At 37.4% G+C, this 22557-nt stretch overlaps 1 protein-coding gene across 1 annotated transcript; it reads right to left on the bottom strand.

The window, feature by feature from the left end:
- Positions 1-549: 549 nt before the first annotated feature.
- Positions 550-20251, bottom strand: LOC135702790 (uncharacterized). Its single transcript, XM_065223835.1, has 3 exons — positions 20118-20251; positions 17121-17230; positions 550-8828 (listed from the first exon to the last, which is right to left on the bottom strand). Exon 3 carries the CDS (start codon positions 8816-8818, stop codon positions 2180-2182), a length of 6639 nt encoding a protein of 2212 aa, XP_065079907.1. The 5' UTR covers positions 8819-8828; positions 17121-17230; positions 20118-20251; the 3' UTR covers positions 550-2179.
- Between the last annotated feature and the right edge of the window lie 2306 nt (positions 20252-22557).

Below are 22557 nucleotides of genomic sequence, written 5' to 3'. Positions count from 1 at the left end.
ACTTAAGTTTTGATGTGTCCGGATTATTGTGGATAGAGAGGCTGGTAAACCCATGCTGGATGAGTTTTGGCGTCGTTGGATCGTCGAATACTTGTCGATGATATCTCGGCGTACTAAATGGTTCCAATACGTCACACTAATTAAGGAGAATGCGCTAGTTTTGATAGCAGACGAAGGGGTCCGAAAGCAGACAAAGATGAAATAGTGTGCCGGGCAGATGTAAAGACATCTAGTGGAGTTTTGCTGAGACCTGTTTGTAAATTGGCAGTTCTTGCTGTTCGTGGCGATGTGGAAGTCGAAGCAGAGATTCGAGGAGGTGCTGAATTCGGAGCAGAAATTAGCGGAGACGTTGACGTCGAAGCGAGCGACGCGAGGGGAGAATGTTCCAACGACCTATCGTACAATCGCAACGTTATGAAAGATAATGTGGGAGATCATCATCATGTTATTGATTTGTCATCATTCTGTTAGGAAGTGTATAGAAGCACAATTTTACAAGTCAATTACAATCCATACTTTATTATGCCTAATTAGATTATTTTAGTTAAAACTAATTACAGGTTAATCTTAAAATAATTTTGAATTTATTAAACATATTGGAATTGTGAATTACGTAGCTTTAGACCGATGGTATGTAGATTGTATTGAACTAAAATAACTTCAAACTCATAATAATAAACTTTATAGCTTTGAGCTGTCACAGAACAAATAAGAGCTCAGAAAGTACATTTTCGCAACAGGACTAGACACATTTTCATGATTCTGGGACTCTAATGAACATACTTTACAAAAAAATTCCCTGATTGATGACAACATTTCCTTATAATTCCAGGCTTTTGAGGTCTTTTGAAATTCCATGATAATTCCAGTTTTTCAAGGTGCATTTTCGAAATATTTGAGCTAGTTTATATCATTTGCCAACATCGAGTGAATGTGAGTGAACGTGATTCTCTATTCGGTAGTTAATTTCCGCGAAATTTGGAAATCCTATTACTGTGCACTGAATGCTGAGATGTGAAGCGCAGTTCTACCATAGAGGTAACTCTAAGACTAGAAGATCCCGAAATACCGTGCTCAACTTTTTCGCTCAGCTCTGGTACTCTCTTCGGTCCCAAGCTAATCGATTCACCCCTCGAAAATTCACTAACCCCTCATTTTATCTGTCAAACTTTCATAGTGCAGTTCTACCCAGGGCGTCACAATATCGGCTTCAATCGACAAAATAGATACGACGAAGAAACTGCTAGTTTTCTTTTTTCTGTTGCAGTCGAGCAGTTTTGGATCATTCTAGCACCTCAGTTGACGTCTATAAACAAATTGTCTATCGCTATTCTTTCTTTTTCCCGTCGCATCATTCGTGTTCCTTTCAAGCTTCGGTGAAGCGGACGAGTGAAAGAGCTAGCCTTTCATGGAGGTGTTCAATCGAAGTTGCGTAGAAATCAAAATATATATATTTAATGCATTTTGCACATGTAAACATTTGAAGATTGCAGATACTATCTTTCCTCCACATGTTTATTTTAAAAAAGTAACAAGAGCAGGTGACAAAGTGTCGGTGAAATAAATTGAAAGTCAATGTGGTGAGGTTAAGTTTCAACTCTAAAACCGATGCTGCTTTCATTGAAAGAAAATGGGCAAAGCAAGGCGAGAAAAAGTACAGCCTGGCTGTAGAGCTTCGAAAATGTAGAGCCCTGGCTCTACCTTTAATATCCCGAGAGCTGGTGTTTGGTCCCTTGTTATTCAATAGTTCGATAACCTGAGCATGTCCATTTCAAGCTGCCAACTGCAGTCTTCGTCGACCATGTTCACATCTGTAACATTTTTTATGACCATGCCATGCTGCGCTATGAAGCAGAATTCTACCGGTGATTGAACTAATGTGATCTTTGCGTATTGGTTAGCATCCGTACCTCTTACGCCAACGTCACGAGTTCAAATCTCTCCAAAGCCACATATGAAACAAGACCGCCTAAGTTGACTAAAATAAGAGTAGAAAAATTAAAACAAAATTCAAAAATAAAAGTACAAGAAATACAAAAAATCAATTCAAATTTAAGAAATCAACAGTTCGAACAACCGGTAGTGAAAATTTCGAGCTGCGTAAAGAAGAGCAGTACATTGATTTTCATCCACTGCATTCACGTCAGCATTGTTTGATATCAAGAGCTCTGCAACGTTCTTATGTCCATCCATTTTCTTGCACTGCATTCACGTCAGCATTATTTGATATCAAGAGTTCTGCAACGTTCTTATGTCCATCTTGCGCAGCAAAATGAAGAGCAGTCCATCCATCTTCATCCACTGCATTCACGTCAGCATTGTTTGATATCAAGAATTCTGCAACGTTCTTATGACCATTGAGTGCTGCGCTATGAAGTGGAGTTCTACCGGTTTTTGAACAAATGTTAACATTGGCTTTTCTTTCAATCAACAATTGGATCAACTGATCGTGTCCATTTTGAGCTGCAAAATGAAGAGCAGTCCATCCATCTTCATCCACTGCATTCACGTCAGCATTGTTTGATATCAAGAATTCTGCAACGTTCTTATGACCATTGAGTGCTGCGCTATGAAGTGGAGTTCTACCGGTTTTTGAACAAATGTTAACATTGGCTTTTCTTTCAATCAACAATTGGATCAACTGATCGTGTCCATTTTGAGCTGCAAAATGAAGAGCAGTCCATCCATCTTCATCCACTGCATTCACGTCAGCATTGTTTGATATCAAGAGTTCTGCAGCGTTCTTATGACCATTGAGTGCTGCGCTATGAAGTGGAGTTCTACCGGTTTTTGAACAAATGTTAACATTGGCTTTTCTTTCAATCAACAATTGGATCAACTGATCGTGTCCATTTTCAGCTGCTAAATGAAGAGCAGTCCATCCATCTTCATCCACTGCATTCACGTCAGCATTGTTTGATATGAAGAGTTCTGCAGCGTTCTTATGACCATTGAGTGCTGCGAAATGAAGAGCAGTCCATCCATTTGCTTGCACTGCATTCACGTCAGCATTGTTTGATATCAAGAGTTCTGCAACGTTCTTATGTCCATCTTGCGCAGCAAAATGAAGAGCAGTCCATCCATCTTCATCCACTGCATTCACGTCAGCATTGTTTGATATCAAGAGTTCTGCAGCGTTCTTATGACCATTGAGTGCTGCGCTATGAAGTGGAGTTCTACCGGTTTTTGAACAAATGTTAACATTGGCTTTTCTTTCAATCAACAATTGGATCAACTGATCGTGTCCATTTTGAGCTGCTAAATGAAGAGCAGTCCGTCCATATTCATTCACTGCATTCACGTCAGCATTGTTTGATATCAAGAGTTCTGCAGCGTTCTTATGACCATTGAGTGCTGCGCTATGAAGTGGAGTTCTACCGGTTTTTGAACAAATGTTAACATTGGCTTTTCTTTCAATCAACAATTGGATCAACTGATCGTGTCCATTATCAGCTGCTAAATGAAGAGCAGTCCGTCCATCTTGTTCCACTGCATTCACGTCAGCATTGTTTGATATCAAGAGCTCTGCAACGTTCTTATGTCCATCTTGCGCAGCGAAATGAAGAGCAGTCCATCCATTTTCTTGCACTGCATTCACGTCAGCATTGTTTGATATCAAGAGTTCTGCAACGTTCTTATGTCCATCTTGCGCAGCAAAATGAAGAGCAGTCCATCCATCTTCATCCACTGCATTCACGTCAGCATTGTTTGATATCAAGAGTTCTGCAGCGTTCTTATGACCATTGAGTGCTGCGCTATGAAGTGGAGTTCTACCGGTTTTTGAACAAATGTTAACATTGGCTTTTCTTTCAATCAACAATTGGATCAACTGATCGTGTCCATTTTGAGCTGCTAAATGAAGAGCAGTCCGTCCATATTCATTCACTGCATTCACGTCAGCATTGTTTGATATCAAGAGTTCTGCAGCGTTCTTATGACCATTGAGTGCTGCGCTATGAAGTGGAGTTCTACCGGTTTTTGAACAAATGTTAACATTGGCTTTTCTTTCAATCAACAATTGGATCAACTGATCGTGTCCATTTTGAGCTGCTAAATGAAGAGCAGTCCGTCCATATTCATTCACTGCATTCACGTCAGCATTGTTTGATATCAAGAGTTCTGCAGCGTTCTCATGACCATTAAGTGCTGCGCTATGAAGTGGAGTTCTACCGGTTTTTGAACAAATGTTAACATTGGCTTTTCTTTCAATCAACAATTGGATCAACTGAACGTGTCCATTTTGAGCTGCTAAATGAAGAGCAGTCCGTCCATCTTGTTCCACTGCATTCACGTCAGCATTGTTTGATATGAAGAGTTCTGCAGCGTTCTTATGACCATTGAGTGCTGCGAAATGAAGAGCAGTCCATCCATTTTCTTGCACTGCATTCACGTCAGCATTGTTTGATATCAAGAGTTCTGCAACGTTCTTATGTCCATCTTGCGCAGCAAAATGAAGAGCAGTCCATCCATCTTCATCCACTGCATTCACGTCAGCATTGTTTGATATCAAGAGTTCTGCAGCGTTCTTATGACCATTGAGTGCTGCGCTATGAAGTGGAGTTCTACCGGTTTTTGAACAAATGTTAACATTGGCTTTTCTTTCAATCAACAGTTGGATCAACTGATCGTGTCCATTTTGAGCTGCTAAATGAAGAGCAGTCCGTCCATATTCATTCACTGCATTCACGTCAGCATTGTTTGATATCAAGAGTTCTGCAGCGTTCTTATGACCATTGAGTGCTGCGCTATGAAGTGGAGTTCTACCGGTTTTTGAACAAATGTTAACATTGGCTTTTCTTTCAATCAACAATTGGATCAACTGATCGTGTCCATTTTGAGCTGCTAAATGAAGAGCAGTCCGTCCATATTCATTCACTGCATTCACGTCAGCATTGTTTGATATCAAGAGTTCTGCAGCGTTCTTATGACCATTGAGTGCTGCGCTATGAAGTGGAGTTCTACCGGTTTTTGAACAAATGTTAACATTGGCTTTTCTTTCAATCAACAATTGGATCAACTGATCGTGTCCATTTTGAGCTGCTAAATGAAGAGCAGTCCGTCCATCTTGTTCCACTGCATTCACGTCAGCATTGTTTGATATCAAGAGTTCTGCAACGTTCTTATGTCCATCTTGCGCAGCAAAATGAAGAGCAGTCCATTGTTTTTCATTCACTGCATTCACGTCAGCATTGTTTGATATCAAGAGCTCTGCAACGTTCTTATGACCATTTTGAGCTGCATTACGAAGAGCAGTCCATTGTTTTTCATTCACTGCATTCACGTCAGCATTGTTTGATATCAAGAGTTCTGCAGCGTTCTTATGACCATTTTGAGCTGCGAAATGAAGAGCAGTCCATCCATCTTCTTCCACTGCATTCACGTCAGCATTGTTTGATATCAAGAGTTCTGCAACGTGCTTATGACCATTGAGTGCTGCGCTATGAAGTGGAGTTCTACCGGTATTTGAAAAAATGTTTACAGTGGCTTTTTCTTCAATCAACAGTTGGATCAACTGATCGTGTCCATTTTGAGCTGCGAAATGAAGAGCAGTCCATCCATCTTCCTGCACTGCATTCACGTCAGCATTGTTTGATATCAAGAGCTCTGCAACGTTCTTATGACCATTAAATGCTGCGAAATGAAGAGCAGTCCATCCATCTTCCTGCACTGCATTCACGTCAGCATTGTTTGATATCAAGAGTTCTGCAACGTTCTTATGACCATTTTGAGCTGCGAAATGAAGAGCAGTCCATTGTTCTTCATCCACTGAATTCACGTCAGCATTGTTTGATATCAAGAGCTCTGCAACGTTCTTATGACCATTTTGAGCTGCTGAATGAAGAGCAGTCCATTGTTTTTCATTCACTGCATTCACGTCAGCATTGTTTGATATCAAAAGTTCTGCAGCGTTCTTATGACCATTTTGAGCTGCGATATGAAGTGGAGTTATACCGGTTATTGAAAAAATGTTAACAGTGGCTTTTTTTTTAATCAACAATTGGATCAACTGATCGTGTCCATTTTCAGCTGCTAAATGAAGAGCAGTCCATTGTTTTTCATTCACTGCATTCACGTCAGCATTGTTTGATATCAAAAGTTCTGCAGCGTTCTTATGACCATTTTGAGCTGCGATATGAAGTGGAGTTATACCGGTTATTGAAAAAATGTTAACAGTGGCTTTTTTTGTAATCAACAATTGGATCAACTGATCGTGTCCATTTTGAGCTGCTAAATGAAGAGCAGTCCTTTGTTCATCATCCACTGAATTCACGTCAACTTTATTCTTTAATAAGAATTCACATATTTCAACAAACCCACCTTCCGCAGCAACCAGTAACATAGCTGTTAGGTTTTTTGTTGAGAATGATTTAAAATTTGGTTCAAAAGAGGAAATGATACTCAAACAGTCACACTCACATGCCCACAGTGCAACTCTCCAGCTTTTTTTACACAGATTACTTAAGATCGTGAGGTATGCCTGGTTTCCTTCCATCTTGGTCATAGACAATCTTCGAACACCATGATTTGTAAACAAAATGTGTATGACAATTTCTCCAGACAACGTAAAAATGTTGTCGCATAGATATTTTGCCACAAAGTATTCACTGTAAGACCGATGGCAAAAATCAACTTTCTGCTGGACTACATGAACCAGTTGTGATGTATCTGATTCATGTTCGCATCGTTTTTTAAATTGACCGTGTATTTCTCTGTAATATTGATTTTTGAACAATTCCTTACGTACTCCAATGTTTAGCAGCTCCATAGCTAACAACTGATGCTTCAAAATAAAATCACCCATCAACGAATCCAATTCAGCGTCGCTCAGAGCATATTTGGGCTTGAATTTTTCCATAAATTTCTTGTGAAAACATTTTCTTATAAACTGTTTGTACAGCTGTGTAATATTCATTTTTTCTTTAGTCAGATCAACGAGCTGATTTGGGTTCTGTTTCTTCAATGCATGGTAATTTTTAAATTTTTCTAAATAAACCTCTCCCAGCGTATTTACCATGAAAGGCGCACCACAAATTTCACCAAAATTTGAAGGGATATTTGATTTAAATTTGTTTAAAATATGTTTCGAGTAGCTATCAAAGCAATGTTCATCTAGATCTGGGTCGTACCATATCTTTCTCAAATAGTTGATTTGCTCTTCCACACAAAACGGCTCCAGAATCATAGATCTTACATTAAATTGCTTCTCTAATAATACTTGCATATGTTTTCTGGCGCTGATGATGATTCGAATGCTCTTTTTCAACTTGAGTTGTTCCAGCATCTCAATCACCCTGTTGGTGTACTTGGAGTGGATCTCGTCGAAGCCATCCATCTCTATGAGAATGGAATAGCCTTGGCCATCCCTTTCATCTGGGGCATTTTTAATGACATCGAAATATCGCTCCGAAAGGATCACTTTGAGTACATTAAGCACATCATCCAAGCTTGAAATGTGTTCTACTTTTTCGAGCTCCATTACCAACTCGCTCAAGTATACCAACAGTACGAGGACAGTATTTTGCTTCTGCACTTCAAGCGCTACAAACTGAAGCAAGCTAGTCTTCCCCATTCCAGGGTCTGCCAGAAGCACGATGATCTGACGGTCTTCAAATGTTTTCCCAAGCTCTTCGACAAACTGAGTGTCACTTTTTTCAACTTCAAAGACATCTTCGCCATTTATAATACGGCGATTGATGTAATATTTTTGCAATTGCTTTGCTTCCTTACCTTCAAGGTTATCGTTATCATTTCTAATTTCACTAAGACAGTTTAGTATATCACTTTGTTTCAAAATTGCCTTCATTTTATTCTTTATGGGTTTATTTAGTTGGTCAAATTTTAATATCAGATCTCTAAATATCAGATCGATGTTACTCAGTTTTCTGAGTATATCAGGACAGATCCACGTCTCACACCACGTCCACAGCTCGCTTTCAATAATTGGGTATAAATCATATGGTTGACCCACCAATAGAGAAAAGTCGTCGAAGAATGGCAAAATTTCCTCCTCACTAACATAACGTGGCAAATGTTTCACCCTTGAATTTTTGAGTAAAAAGTTATTCACTGTTATTGTCTTCTTCATATCAAACTTATCTTTTTCCAGAGCATTAAATAGTTGGGCAACATTGAATTGCTCGCTTTCCGAGTTGAAGCTATCTAAAAAACTGCATTCCTTTTTTTTTATTGTTAAAACGTCTTTCAGAAGAGTACTATAGGTTTCTAAAATTTTACTGACGGTTCCATTGTTGAAAAGCTCTTTGATTGCCTCTTTAAGGTTTGCGAAATCTTTGTTGATAAAATCGCTCAACTCCCTAATCGCTTCTTTAGTTGGAACCAGTTTCAGGTGTCGGGCCTTGGATCCATGAAATCGTAGGATTTCATCTACTTCTACCTCTTTAGTCGTCACCCAATCATCATCGGAGATTTTTAAATCCCTATTAGTAAATATATAGAACTGCTTTTTGTATTGGTCTTTCTGAAAATTTTCAACAACTTTCAGATAGGATTGCAGGTATTTGTAAATACTGAAGTCTCCGTTGTGTTGATCTTTTAGTGCATTCAAATCGATATCATTAACCTTGTCATCTTTGGCAAGGGCGTGCTTCACCTGGAGGAAGTGTATCACCTTACGCTTATCGTCAAAGATCACTACGTCTTCATACTTGTCGGCTAGTGACATTTTATAAGCCAATCTGAAACTGTCTCTCCGCATCCGTAGAAAAAACGCGACTGCAATTTGTTTTTTGAATACTTCACCGTGGTAGCCTGTTCTGCTTTTTCTTTCATATGTTCCGTGCTGTATTAGGTTCAGCATTTTGAATCACCTGGAGAATAGAAGAGAAATAACGCATTAGCGAAAGTGACAAAGTTGTTACAGTTTGACGATGGTGACAGTTTTTCACTTTAACAACAGTCCTGTAATGGAGCAGCCAAATGAATTCTCAGATTTGCAAGTTTGTTGTGGGCAATGATTCACATTCAGCTCCCAAAAGTGTTAAAACCAAAATATCTCAAAATAATTTTGTCCGTTTTTCTATTAATTTTTTTTTTCTCGAAAAGTGCAAACTTTTGGAATGTTTAAAAATATTCACAATTAAAAATTGACAAAAATCGATGAACAAGAACTTTAAGTCAAATGTTTGAACTTTTCGTTTAAACGTACTTCTGAAAACAATGTTCAAGGAATTTTAAATATTTTTTTTTGAGAAAATAAGCATAAATGCGTACCAACAAAAAGTTCAAAAAATTTACCAAAAATTCATGTTCTACATTTTTTTTTCAGTTTTCAACTGTCCATGGTTTTGAACTTGCCAAAAGTTTGCATTTCTCATAAGCTTTTTTTCATAAATCAGGCAAAGAAATTTTGAGATTACATTTGTGTTAAATTTTTACTTGAAATAAATTTTAAAAATCTTTTGGAAACAGAAAGACATTATTTTCCTCTGCAACTTTGTTTCAGACATCATATCGAAAATTAACAAGTCACAAAATGAACGAATTTAGCAGAAATGTGAATCTTTGCCCATAAAAACAACTACGCAAAGTGTAACAAAAATCCAAGAAGGTCGATACAAAAATTCATGTTTTCCGCTATTTTGCCAGGAACTTCTTAATTCCTCACTCGATCTTCTCCGATTTACGTGACGCTTTTCATAATTGTTTGTTATGGTCAATCATTAACATTTGACCTTTACTTCGGCCTTTTTCAATCTCGCAAAAATCTTGATGATTATGATGATGATGATGATGATGGTCCCACCTCTTACCCTTACAAAGGTTTGAGCTGGACGATTTATCTTTAAGATAATTAAATATGACATTTTAACCAGGTTAGCAAACAAAATCGAACTGCTCTCAGTTACAGATATAAATTCCCTCTACAGTTTACAGTTGCTTCACAGCTATATAAATTTGGAAAAGCTCAGGCGTCCACCTCTTAGCTCGCCTTTTTGTCCACCTAAACTATTCATAAGTATTACAAGCGATCAAGAGTTAATGAACAATCAACAAAGCGAGATTTTTTTAATTAATCTACTATTAAATCAAATGTTAAAAATCCATCATCACCCTCGTGGCGAACAGATATAGTTTTTGCAGTGCTACAATAATTATTAAAAAATCGTTATGAAAGCTATCCATATAAAATAATCCGTAAGAGATAACTTCGTCAAGATACATAATTTGTCAATTCATAAAAAAAAATCACTGGATAACCTTTCAAAATACAGTTTTAACGTGTAAAATGCAATGTATCTTAAATTCTGTTAATGTTGTTGCACGTTTAATGTGTCTAGGTATGAACTAAAAAACATTTATTCCTTAAAAAATAATGAATTTTGTGAAGCACAAGTGTAACCTTGGATTAATTTGACTGTGATATTTTGCCACTAATTGAACATGCTCGCGTGAGGATCGAACTAAGAATGAATTTATTCAGAATTTACTTAATCCTTCTTACATAGCTTAGCTTGGAGACACTTGAAAGCACTTATGTATTATTATGTATCGGAACACCAATCAGCGATCGATACTGGAAAAGAGAGAGGACAGGGAGAGAGAATTCTGGAGAAGGCTAATTGCGCCAAACCAAATGCGCTTGACAACGACACGTGTATTGAACTGCTTTATGAACTCATTTGCATTCGTTGCATAACGCAGTTCGATGGCGTTGGAAATCTACAGGGTGTCGATAAGTGTAGCCCTTGAGAATTTTGGGATATGTTAACATGTGCGATACACATGTCACACAAGTCAAGAAATGCGGTGTTATTATTTCAACCGCGTTTTTAGTATTATATCTATGATAATCACTTCCTCTTTCAATTCGATCACACAAATATCGAGGCAGCAAACCGTTAACTACTTTAAAAATGAACACCATCGTCAAATAAACAATTCTTTGCTTCACCGACAACCATCTAGCATCAAAGTTGAGGAAGTGAATCTATTACATCGCAAAATCAAACGCATTATTTTATTCTGCAAGCGCTGTAATATCGATATTTGTGTTTTATTGACCAGAAATAAAATGGAAGGGCAAAAGTCTAGATGAGGAGAGATTATTGATTTGTATTGCTGTATTTTACTGGCAATAGTTAAATCGTTTTTCAGTCGACATAGAATTCCATACTTCTCGGCAATTTTCTTGATGACATTGTCAATGTGAGAGTTGAACTTAAGTGTGTCATCAATAATCACGCCAAGATATTTAATCTCCCGAACGCGATCAATAGTCTCAACATCAATTACAACAGAGACGTTCTCATTTACTCGATTCCGCGAAATTACCATAAATTAAATTTTACTTGTATTCAATTTCAACTGCTTATACTTCAACCATCTACTTAGAGAACGCAAATCTTCATTCAAGTGTAAAACGGCATCATCTTAATCCTTAGCTGCAATGAATAACACAGTATCATCTGCAAAAGATTGATGTCGCAAAATTGTAAAACACGTCGCAAGTCATTAATATACATAATAAATAACAGGGGCCCTAATACACTTCCCTGGGGCACTCCAAGGTTATTCCCCACGGGACTGGAAACAGAATCATTAAAAACAGTCCGTTGAGTTCTGTCAGACAAATAGCTTTCAAACCATTTATATGCAGTACTCGTAATTCCAAAGCGCTTGATTGATCTTAACAATAAGGGCCTAGAAATTGTTCCAAAAGCGCGTTTCAGATCCAAAAAAACAGCAACAATCGTATCTTTACACTCCAAGTTATTTTTCCACTTCGCTAATACCAAATTCAACGCGGTTTCACAAGAATGACCTTCCCGATATTTCGATTGTTCTGGTATCAACAAACTATTACTAGTTAAATACTCCTACAGCTGGCCTTTAACAACCAGTTCTAAAATTTTCTCTAATGTGTGCTACATGTTGATGGGCACGAAACTCTTCGGCTTTCATCGTTCCAGCAACTTTTTGAATAGCGACCACTAAGGATTCCTTCCAAATTTGTGGCACATAACTCTATGTTCATCTAATGTAATTGGGTGAAAAACTTCAAATCTACAACTACTATTAACTGGTTGTTTTATTTCGTCAGGTTCATCGACCAATTCAACGGATTGATTAATCAATGAAACACTGTCTACGAAATAATCATTAAACTTAACTGAAATTACTTGTTCTGACTGTTCTAATGTGCCATTAAATGTTATGGGCCGCGGTTTGCAATTGCTAGGTTTTAATAAAGATTTCAAAATTTTCCATAACTCTTTGCTGTTGTTTTGATGCTGATCAATCTTCCTTTGAACATATTCACAACGAGCTTTCTTTAACGATTGTGAATACTTATTACGCGTGATTGTGTACTTATTCCAATGATTGTCATTATTAGATCTACAAAACTTTTTGTACCATTTGTCCCTTTTCCGTTTAAGACGCAAAAGATCCAAATTGTACCAGCTGTTCGAGTTTTTCAAAGAAACAAACTTTTGATCAACTAGTTGATTGGTACACGTTTTCAAAGCGTTATTAAGAACAGCTGTAAATTCATCTAAGTTATCTTAGTTATTAATCTCTCTACAAGATTCGAAACAGCTTGTTTCGAATATTTCCTTCCAGCTCATGGTCTAATATATTAATCACTAAGTCTTCACAAGAGTTGATTTTGTCTTCTTTTTTTTATGAGCTTGTTCCAACAAAGTGCAAACCCGAACAATGTGTCAATGTAAACCCGAACCCTCGCCAGTTTTCAAAAATAAACATTCCAATGGACGTTTTTGAGGAAACAAGAGCACCATTCTATTGGGTAGTACCAATCCAGGATAGAACGGAAGAATTAATAATTATCGCTTTTTCAAATTGTCGTTTTTATTACTGTTGTCAAAGGAGTAACCCATGTTCTTCAAAGCTAAATTTTTTGGTCACAAAAAATGCTCTGAGCCATTTATTTTTCGAAGATTTCGTTTACCTCCGCGAAAGGAAGTTAAGGGGCAGGCAGGTAGCTGTTTTTAAATGTTTGATTTAAATTTTAGTTTGTTCCCCGAAGAGTTAACTACATATGATTTTTTGCTAGATCTAAGTCAGGTCAATTTATTTTATAGCACACAGTGTTGAATAGTTCATTTTCCCAAAAAAAAAGAAGTTATTTCGCCGTTCTTCAGAGAATCATTTCGCTGAAGAACAAGCTATGCAAAAATCGCGAACGATATGAGAATAAAAGTTCCCGAACGAGATGTGCGAAACAGTGTAGCAAGAAACGAGCAAGCTGATGTTCTTGTCTCCTATGTCATGTTTTGTCGAATGGAATTATCTCGCTTAGTTTCTGTCACCAGGGTTGCCAGATCTACCGATTTATCGGAAGTCCTACCGATTTTTGGAATGCCTACCGATTCTCAGACGAAAGGTTCAAAACTACCGATTTTTCACTTTCCCTACCGAGAATCACAGATTTTAAGGCTGTGTTCCATTTGGTGAATTTTCACTTAAACTTTACGCTTCGAAAATAAATTGTAGTGTTCGAAAATCCCTCTGTTGTTGATCGTCCGATTTTTTTTAAGAAGGTGCTTGTCAAGATTAATTCCTGATCGGTCAGAAATAAGTCTGCTGGAATAGCAGGTTTATTTGAAATTTTTTCATCTGTCAAGTTTAGGTGAAAATTCACCATTGGAACACAATGTTCTTCTTCTTCTTCTTCTTCGCATTTCAAGCTTATTGCATATCGCACATTAGCTTATTGCGTGCTCTCAACTTAGTGTTCTATAGATGCACTTACACAGTTATTAATTGAGAGCTTTCGATGCCTGTACCATTTTTGCATTGATATGATTGTGTGGCAAGTCCAATCATACTTCTATGCCCAGGGAAGTCGAGAAATTTTCCAACCCGAAAAATTCCTAGACCGGACCGGGAATCGAGCCCAGCCACCTCCAGCATGGTCTTGCTTTGTAGCTGCGCCCTTACCGACTGAGCTAAGGGAAGCCCCTTAGTAACACAATGTTAGTAATCTCGAAAAATTTTCAAAACCTATGTTTTGATTTCCTAATAAAAATGTTATGGTTAATTTGCTTAACGACGTGTTCGGGGTATCATCCAAACTATTTGTGGATGATATGTTGTCCTCCGTTTTTGACAACATTAGAAGGAGAAAAGGAGACAAACTAGTCAAAAGTAGGTAGCAGTGGGTACTTTTTTCTCACCGTTTACGAATGAGTTTTTTTTTTACGTTTAATCAACTTACCAATACTTGTTCGTTTACCCTATTCAAAAAACATCGGTTCTAAAGTCCGACATTGCGCGTGATTTGTTTTCATCGACCCCTCCCCCCCTCCCCTCCGCTCACAAAGATTTCAAGTTTCGGAAGAGCCTTCGGCCTACCGATAACTTCCGATAAAAGTTTTGAGAACCTACCGATACTGAAAAAAATAATCTGGCCACCCTGTCTGCCACTCTGCTGTTTTCTTTTTTTAGATCAGGTGTTTTGCTTTATGCATGATGATATTTCGGTTACATACTTGTTGGAGCTACTTACAATGTTGGAGAAGGCTTTCACTTTATGTAACTCTAGTTTTAAGTTAGTCATAAGACCATCTCCACCGCTGGTTCTCATGTCGGTTGTTAAATGATGCCCAGAATGGGTCTCTATATAGTTTAGAAACCGGACAAAATTGGATATCCCTCCGCTGTTTTTTTTTAGGTTTTGTTTTATTTTTGTGTTGTGATGGTCGGTGCAGGAGGAATAAAAGTAAGTTCCCGGAAAACGATATGCTGTTTGTTCTCGTAAGTATACTTGAATGTTTGTTGTTTAATAACATGTCTTTTTGACGTAGACTACGTCTTACGGGAAGGTACTGGGGGGTAAATCGAAAATCTAAAATTGCGACCGTCACGAAAAGGTGTAGGGTTTTGAACGCTTATAACTTTGTCTTTTAAAGATGAAATTTTAATCCAAATACACCAATCGATAGGAAATAATTCTCGTCAGCTGTTATAATAAAAGATTTTTCAATGTTTCAAAAAAAACTCCAATTTATTATAAAAAAGAGGAAATTGATTAACTCCTACATGATTTCCCCAAAAGCTGCACTGGTGGTCATATAGGTCAACACAGACTTTATTATTATTTTTATTATTTAACTTTATTAGGGAGGCTTTCAGCCTTGGGCTGGTTCGCCTCCAAAACACAGACTTTATCTAAAGCTGCATGATTTGTACCACTAGCATGGAATGAAAATTTCGATCGCAATTCAATTTTGCAAAATAAATAAAATTTAAAAAGGGGAATAAAAAAACGATTCCTGCATAGTGTAGTTTGTTCGGTTGTTAGAACCAGAATATCTCTTTATTACGTATCTTGACTTAACCTAAGCTGTATGTACTGAAGGTACCTGAAGTCATTATGTAAAGACGGACCAATCAGTGATCGATGCACTGATTGAGAGAGAGAGCAAAAGAGAGCCCACACAGTCGGCACTGCCGCGCGACGTGTAGCTTGGAAACAGTCGGGTAAAGTCTTAAATTATTGACCCGGTAAAACGACACTTTCATGGGAAAGTGCTTATGCAAATGCAACGGCCATCAGCTCGATGGGTTGCTGACTTATTGGAAATGAAGTGGGTTTGCTAACATGTGCGACACATGTTACAATAGGCATTTGATGTTATATCGATTGACACTGTTGGACCTTTGCCAAAAACAGTTAGAAATAACCGCTATTGTATAGCAATACAATGCGACTTATCAAAATTTGCTGTTCTGATACCCATCCAGAATAAAGAAACTTCCACTATTGCACGCGCATTAGTAGAAGACTTTATTTTAAAATTTGAAAACTTTTTAGAATTGAGATCTGACAGTGGTACGGAATATTGTAATGAAGTACTATGTCAGATTGGAAACATTATTTATTTCAAACCAAACTTCTCAACAGCCTATCACCCACAATCAATAGATGCTTTAGAGAGAAATCATAGATGCCTGAATGGGTATCTAAGGTTTTTCTCGAATGATCACCACAATGATTGGGATGATTGGGTAAAGTTTTATTCATTCGTCTACAATACGACTTCATACACAGACACGGGGTGTACACCCTTTGAATTAGTTTTTGCCAGAAAAGCTAATTTGCCACAGGATCTCATTTATAACAAAGTTCAACAAATTTATAATTTTGAGCAATACTACAATTAAATGAAATTTAAAATACAAAAAAGTTCATGAAAACGCTAGGAATAAATTAATTCAGGAAAAAATACAAAGAACTTCACAGTTGAAATTTGAATCAAATAGATGCGTCTGTTGGTGATTTAGTATATAACATACGAAAACCGGAAAAAATAGATTATTTTTACGTTGGTCGAAACAAAACAAAGAAAATTGAAAATTGTTACTGTGATATTGAATATTTAGGACAAACAAAAGAGATAACAGTACATAGCAACAGATTAATAAATTTATAAAAAGGAATGAAATAAAAAAAAGAAAAACAAAAAAAAAGAGGAAAGGATATAGCAATTAGGATATATTTAATGAAATATCGAAAGTTCAAGAAGAAGAAGATCAAAAAAAGAAGAAAACAAAATCAAAATGTATAACAAACTGCATTTCAAAACCTTCATCAAAACAATACTCAAGGAAGAAAAATTAAATTCTTATTTTCAAAATTCATACGAGTGTAAAATTTCTTACGCTACTTTTTCTAAAGGGGGAAGGTGTAATGTGATGATTAAGGATTCCTAAAATTTAACATAAACTGTCACTCGGTTGCCACACAATGAGACGGATGGTTTTATCGTTTGTAATATAAACATCGTAGCAGTAATAAACGTACATAGTGTAATAAACTCATTATTGACCGAACCTTTAACCTATTCATACGCTGCTAACGGCAGTTTATATCACAGCCAGTAAAGTAGTTAATAACACAGCACTGTATTTGAAATATCCTCGCTAATTTTGTGAAAAACAATCGTCACTTGTGCTGTGCCACTCCCACACTAATACACGGACTGGTGAACTCACATATTCACGCTTTTATCACACACACACCCACACCCACCCATTGATGGGACTAAAATTAGGTTAAACGATCATCAATCAACTGCGTCGTCCAAAATGGGTAGAAAACGTATCGAACTTAGTCGTCGCACCCACGCACTTACCTGATGGTACTTTCCGCCAAGTCACGAAGGTAATCAGTAAGCAATGGTTAAGGGATAAACGTCTGACCGATCACTTCCTTTTGCAACGGTTTATGGAGCACTGTGGTATTCTGAAATTAAAAAAAATAATAGTGTTAATCCTGTATTCACCTTCATTTCTTTACCGAAACAGCCAATCAAATTGGAGAATTATTAGTGAACGCACAACGCACTGGTCCGGAGAAGGAAGAAAATCCTACTGCAACTAAAGACACACTCACGTTTTCCTTTTTTGCTGAATGGTTTTTTTTTTTTTTGGGTACATTACCACTGCGACCATTTATTTGATCTATTGTAGTATATTCTCCGGTTTTTTGTTAACCTTATTAGGGTGAAAAACTACTATTAGAAGTAACCATCAACGCCTAACTTTAGGTATATTCCCAGCAAGGAATTATGTGTCGTATGAAACGCACTACCTTACTAGGAGATGAACACCATATTTCAAAGGGCTGTAGTAGTCCCTTATCAAAGAACTTTTCCCTTCTGTTAAGAAGTGCTGCACAGTTGCACAATAAATGTTCGGAGGTTTCTGTTTCCTCATTACAAAACCGACAAATATCATCCTCAACTTTTTTAATTAGTCTTAGATGATATTTGGCTGGACAGTGCCCTGTAATTAGTCCTATGTAAGTACATAGGTCTTTCTTTGAGAGGCTAAGGAGTTTTTGGGTGTTTGATGCATTTGGCATCACAAACTTTCTTGATTGTCGGGCTGTGACAGTATTATTCCAATTACAATCTATCATCATCTTTTTCCAGTTCCTTAATTCCATCTTGATGGAGCTTGGAGAGACCCCACAGAATGGTTCAGGTCCTAGAAATTGTTTAGATGATCCTTGCCTGGCCAGTTCATCAGCCTTTTCATTACCTTCTACTCCACAGTGTCCTGGCACCCAGTAGAGATTTACTGCATTGTTATTAGACAACTGTTGAAGTAACTGAATGCATTCCCATACTAACTTGGAAGTACATGTAAATGATTTTAAAGCATTCAAAGCTGCTTGGCTATCAGAAAAGATGCATAGATTTGCATGTTTATATTTTCGCTTTAAACACACAATAGTGCATTCTAACATGGCTTGAATTTCAGCCTGAAAAACGGTTGGCCATCCACCCATGGAAACTGAAATATTAACACCAGGACCTGTCACACCAGCTCCCACTTTATCATTTTGTTTTGATCCATCAGTAAAGAATACAACTGATCCTGGGCGGATTTGTGGTCCTCACTCACTCCAGAGAGAGCGGTCTGGTTGTACCACATTGAACAGTCGACTAAAATTGAATTTTGTCTCCATCCATTCCTGAATGGTTAGAATCTTCCAATGGTGAGCAACGCCCCAAGCGAGTAGAACTAACTAAGTAGCACTGCCGAAGTGATGCGTGCTGTCACCAATGTCAAATGACGTAAGATGTTGGTGATAGCACTGAATTTCGTGAATCTATGGATCATAGCACACCAGCCGAACCAATCACACACTTGCACACTCCAACCAATCGCATTTATATTCATTAAACGGCTGCCTCATTCATACACAAGACTAAACACTCAGGCCATGCTACATGTATATGGGTGAAATTTTGACGTAGGCCTACGTCTTTAATTTCTATACTGGGGGGAACACTGAAAAAAAAAATCCAAACAATAGAGCGCAAATCGAACAAACGACACATTGCTCATGCGCAGTGTTGCCATATTATTTCCATTTTTAATCTGTATTTTCGAAGCAAAAAAATATTTTTAATCTGTTTCTGGCTGACAAAAATCTGTAAAATAATCAAAAAATCAAATCCCAATAATGAGGGACAATAAAATGTTCGTAAAACTTGATTTTTTTTATATCCGAGATTATAAAAATCTTTGTCAAGTCGTTTGCTTATTTTTACTCAACGATTTTAGAAAATGAATAATAGGCATTAAAGTTTCATGAAGTATTAGTTATAAAATGTTATGCTCGATGTTTCATTTTCTCAAATTCTTCTAATCAAACCAAATTTCAACTTTATCTAATCATTTGGCGGATTAAAAGGATATTGAATTCGCGAGCTGTTGCTCGAACCTATATACCTAAGTGCACTCAGTATTTTTTGCGATAAGCTTTGGCATGGTGTCATCTGATTTTCTCTATTTGCAATCGTGTTCATATGTTTTATCACCTTAATTGTATTTTGTCACAAGTCACAACACATAACTTTTAATTCGATGCTTAGTAGAATTGAATAGAATATTCTTTATTTTTGATACTTCGCCAGTCAAATGTCAAAATATCCAGTTGACTCTTCGACTCAGAAACTGTAATCAATCAGCTTGTGGGTTTTTGAAACGGCTTGTTTACTTAAAACAGCGACAAATAAAAAAACATAGTACCTCTCATCTTGTGAAATGGTTATTTAAACAATAAGAATGAAAAACTAGCATCCCTTTTATCGAGCAATCAGAAATCAGAACATCTGCGCATCAGAAGTCCGTTCAAAATGTGGGTACACCTAAGTGAATCTATTAAAAAAAAACCTTTAAATTGACATTGTAATATCACGAATAGCTATTTGGTTGTAAAGTAATCTCTTCTGAAAAATGAAATTTTTAAAAAAATCTCAAAAATTCAGGGTTGTAGCCCAAAAGGACCTAGGCACTTTAGAGTAAAATCAAAAAAGGCGTTTATTCAGAATGCCAAAATAAGCATATTAGCCAAGTTTGGCTCAAATCGGTGACATCGACCATAACTTTTTTTAAATTCTGTACCCACTTGAGCTGGACTGACTCATAAGTGTATAGGTATTTCAAGACATCAACATTGCACCATTTGTTTAAGGCAATACATCTTCAATATCTTAGCTCGCCGTTACAATGCATGATCAAATCGAATTAAATTTTTTTGCTATCTTGATAATTTTATCGTGCTGTTATATGGCTGTCAGTAAGTTTTAAACGACTATTCATATTATGATACTCACACTTAGTTGCGGCCCAATTCACGCCTCGTTAGTTTAACTAATTTGAATTCTTCTGAGTACAGTTTTGCTCACCGAATTAAACACCACAAAAATAGTTCTTCACCTTACAGCTGAGCACTCTAGATAAGGACTAACTGGACTTCACCGTCACATCGCTCTTATAAATGGATTGTGATGAACTAATCTGCTGCGCAGCGTCGAATTTTGATAACGATAATTATACATAGCAAATCCACAATCTCGTACTGGCGAGCAGTGCTGAGCTTTGTCTTTGTCATTGACAGACTTTTGCGCGATGTTGACAAAATTGTTTTTCACATGGTCAAAATCTAATTTATTTTTTCGTCAATGACAAAGATTTACCTGGTAACAAAAGATGTAATTTCGTGCATTCTGCAAGAGAGCGTGTCACTTTTACTCATTCGTATGGAGAAATTTCTAAAAGCTGAGTTTCCTACGCTACGCATAAATTTCTCCCAACGAATCACTAAAAGGCACTCACTCTCTGGGTCAAATTCGTTTTCAGTGTAAGCATTTGGTGACCAGTCGACAAAAACATATTTTTGGGTGGTTTATCGGTTTTATCAGCTCAATTTTAAAGATCGATAACAGGCCTGTCATGGTGATTACTCATGGTTACTTGTTTTTTTTTTTATCAAAACTAACTGGGCGCAGAAATATCGATCTTCATGTGAGCAGTTCCACGCCAAACGACGAATCGATCAGACTCGACCTTCTCCAATTTGTATGAAACTTTGTGTAATTGTTTGTTATGGGTAATGATTCACATTCTTACTAGAACTCGGGCATTTTAGATCTTGCAAAGTTTCCAAAATGGTGTCCTTGAAATTCGCCCAATCAGTTCTAGGGTCCTCCACCACCCCAGGTGCTGTCTCAGATGAGCCTGTCGACGATTCTCCGTTCACCTTGGAGGAACTTGTGACGCTCGTGGCCGGGGTCATCATCATCATGCGCACCTGCAAGACTCGATCTGAACAGTTACATGCTGCCCTGTCCCTGTATGGATCGTGAGGCCATCAAGATCGTAAATTGGAACGCTTGCTGCTTCAAGCGTTAGCGTTAGCGTTAGCGTTAGCGTTAGCGTTGTTATGATATACTTCGTAGATTGGATACTAGCGACACTCACGTCTCTTCTGAAATTCTCAGTTAGACTACTTTCAGGAATAATGCTAAGGAGTAAACATTGGTTCCAATCTAAACAAGAGTAACAGAAGCATGACTGTCGCTATTCCCGGCCACGCCCATCTTTACCATAACTAGGGATAGGGAAGGAAATGTTGATGTAGTACTTACTTAACGAGAGGCCACCGACTAGCGACACCCTCATAAGTGCTACAGAATTGGAGGGTTGGGTAGGGTATTCGGTTAGGATTCACCTCAAGTTGGCGATGCAACCAAAAGTATGTATTGTTTATTTGTTGTTTATTTAATCTCTCGATAGCCGGCTATCGAAAGAACATATTAATTTTGTTTAGTGATAATGAATTTTAAGAGTCATGACGGAGAGCTTGGGATTAAACCCATAATTTTCTGCTCAGTAAGCAAAAACGATCCCTCCAGGGTCATCGAGCATCTCAGAACCATAACGCTTCGCGACAATACAGGACTACGTTTTCGCTTGATATGCAAATAGTTTCCAAGGTTAATGTTTAATATCAAATATACACATGATGGTGGCGATTTATTGTGCTGTTGAAGAGCTTGGGGTTAAATCTATGATTTTCTGCTCAGTAAGCAAAATCGATCCCTCCAGGGTCATCGAGCATCTCATAATCCACAGCGCTTCGCGTCACAGTACGAATATATGGATGAACTATCTATTATTGAATAACTATTATTTACGATAATTACATGAATAAATAAAATATAAACTACAAACAAAACGTGACTGTTAAAATCTCAAAAAGATATTCTCACAAATATATTTCACGCCACCAGGAATCTCAAAACCAGTAGACGTTATAATGATACTCTGCACATGTTAGACACAAGAAAAGGCCAAAAACAAGCGTCCGAAACACAAAACCCGTCAAATCCACTTGCAGTCACAATCAACGATTCTACGAATCGCGAGCGCTCACGAATCATAAAACCGCTGACTGCGACACTCTGAAAGCGAAATTGACAGGCTCTATGCATCAAACACCCGCCCTCCAATCTCCACCCGTATCCAACAGCACAAATCTCCATTACAACATCTAACGAATTCAAAACTCCGAAAATCACTCATCTATAGCAAGTGAGTGGAAGCAACCCTGCATGCAACCATTCTTAATGATACACTTGTTCTGCCTATCTTTCTATAAGGCCTGTGGACATGCGTTAGCTTCGAAACTTCTGGGTAAATTTTCAGATCACAAAAAAAAACTTTCAAAGGTAATTACAAGTAAGATAAATATTGATTATTTTACGCGAAAAC

Source organism: Ochlerotatus camptorhynchus, unplaced genomic scaffold, assembly GCF_037179485.1.
Source record: "Ochlerotatus camptorhynchus isolate MF236.1 unplaced genomic scaffold, CSIRO-AGI_Acam_v1.1 ptg000197l, whole genome shotgun sequence".
Lineage (NCBI taxonomy): Eukaryota > Metazoa > Arthropoda > Insecta > Diptera > Culicidae > Ochlerotatus > Ochlerotatus camptorhynchus.
This window is presented reverse-complemented; position numbering and strand designations above follow the sequence as displayed.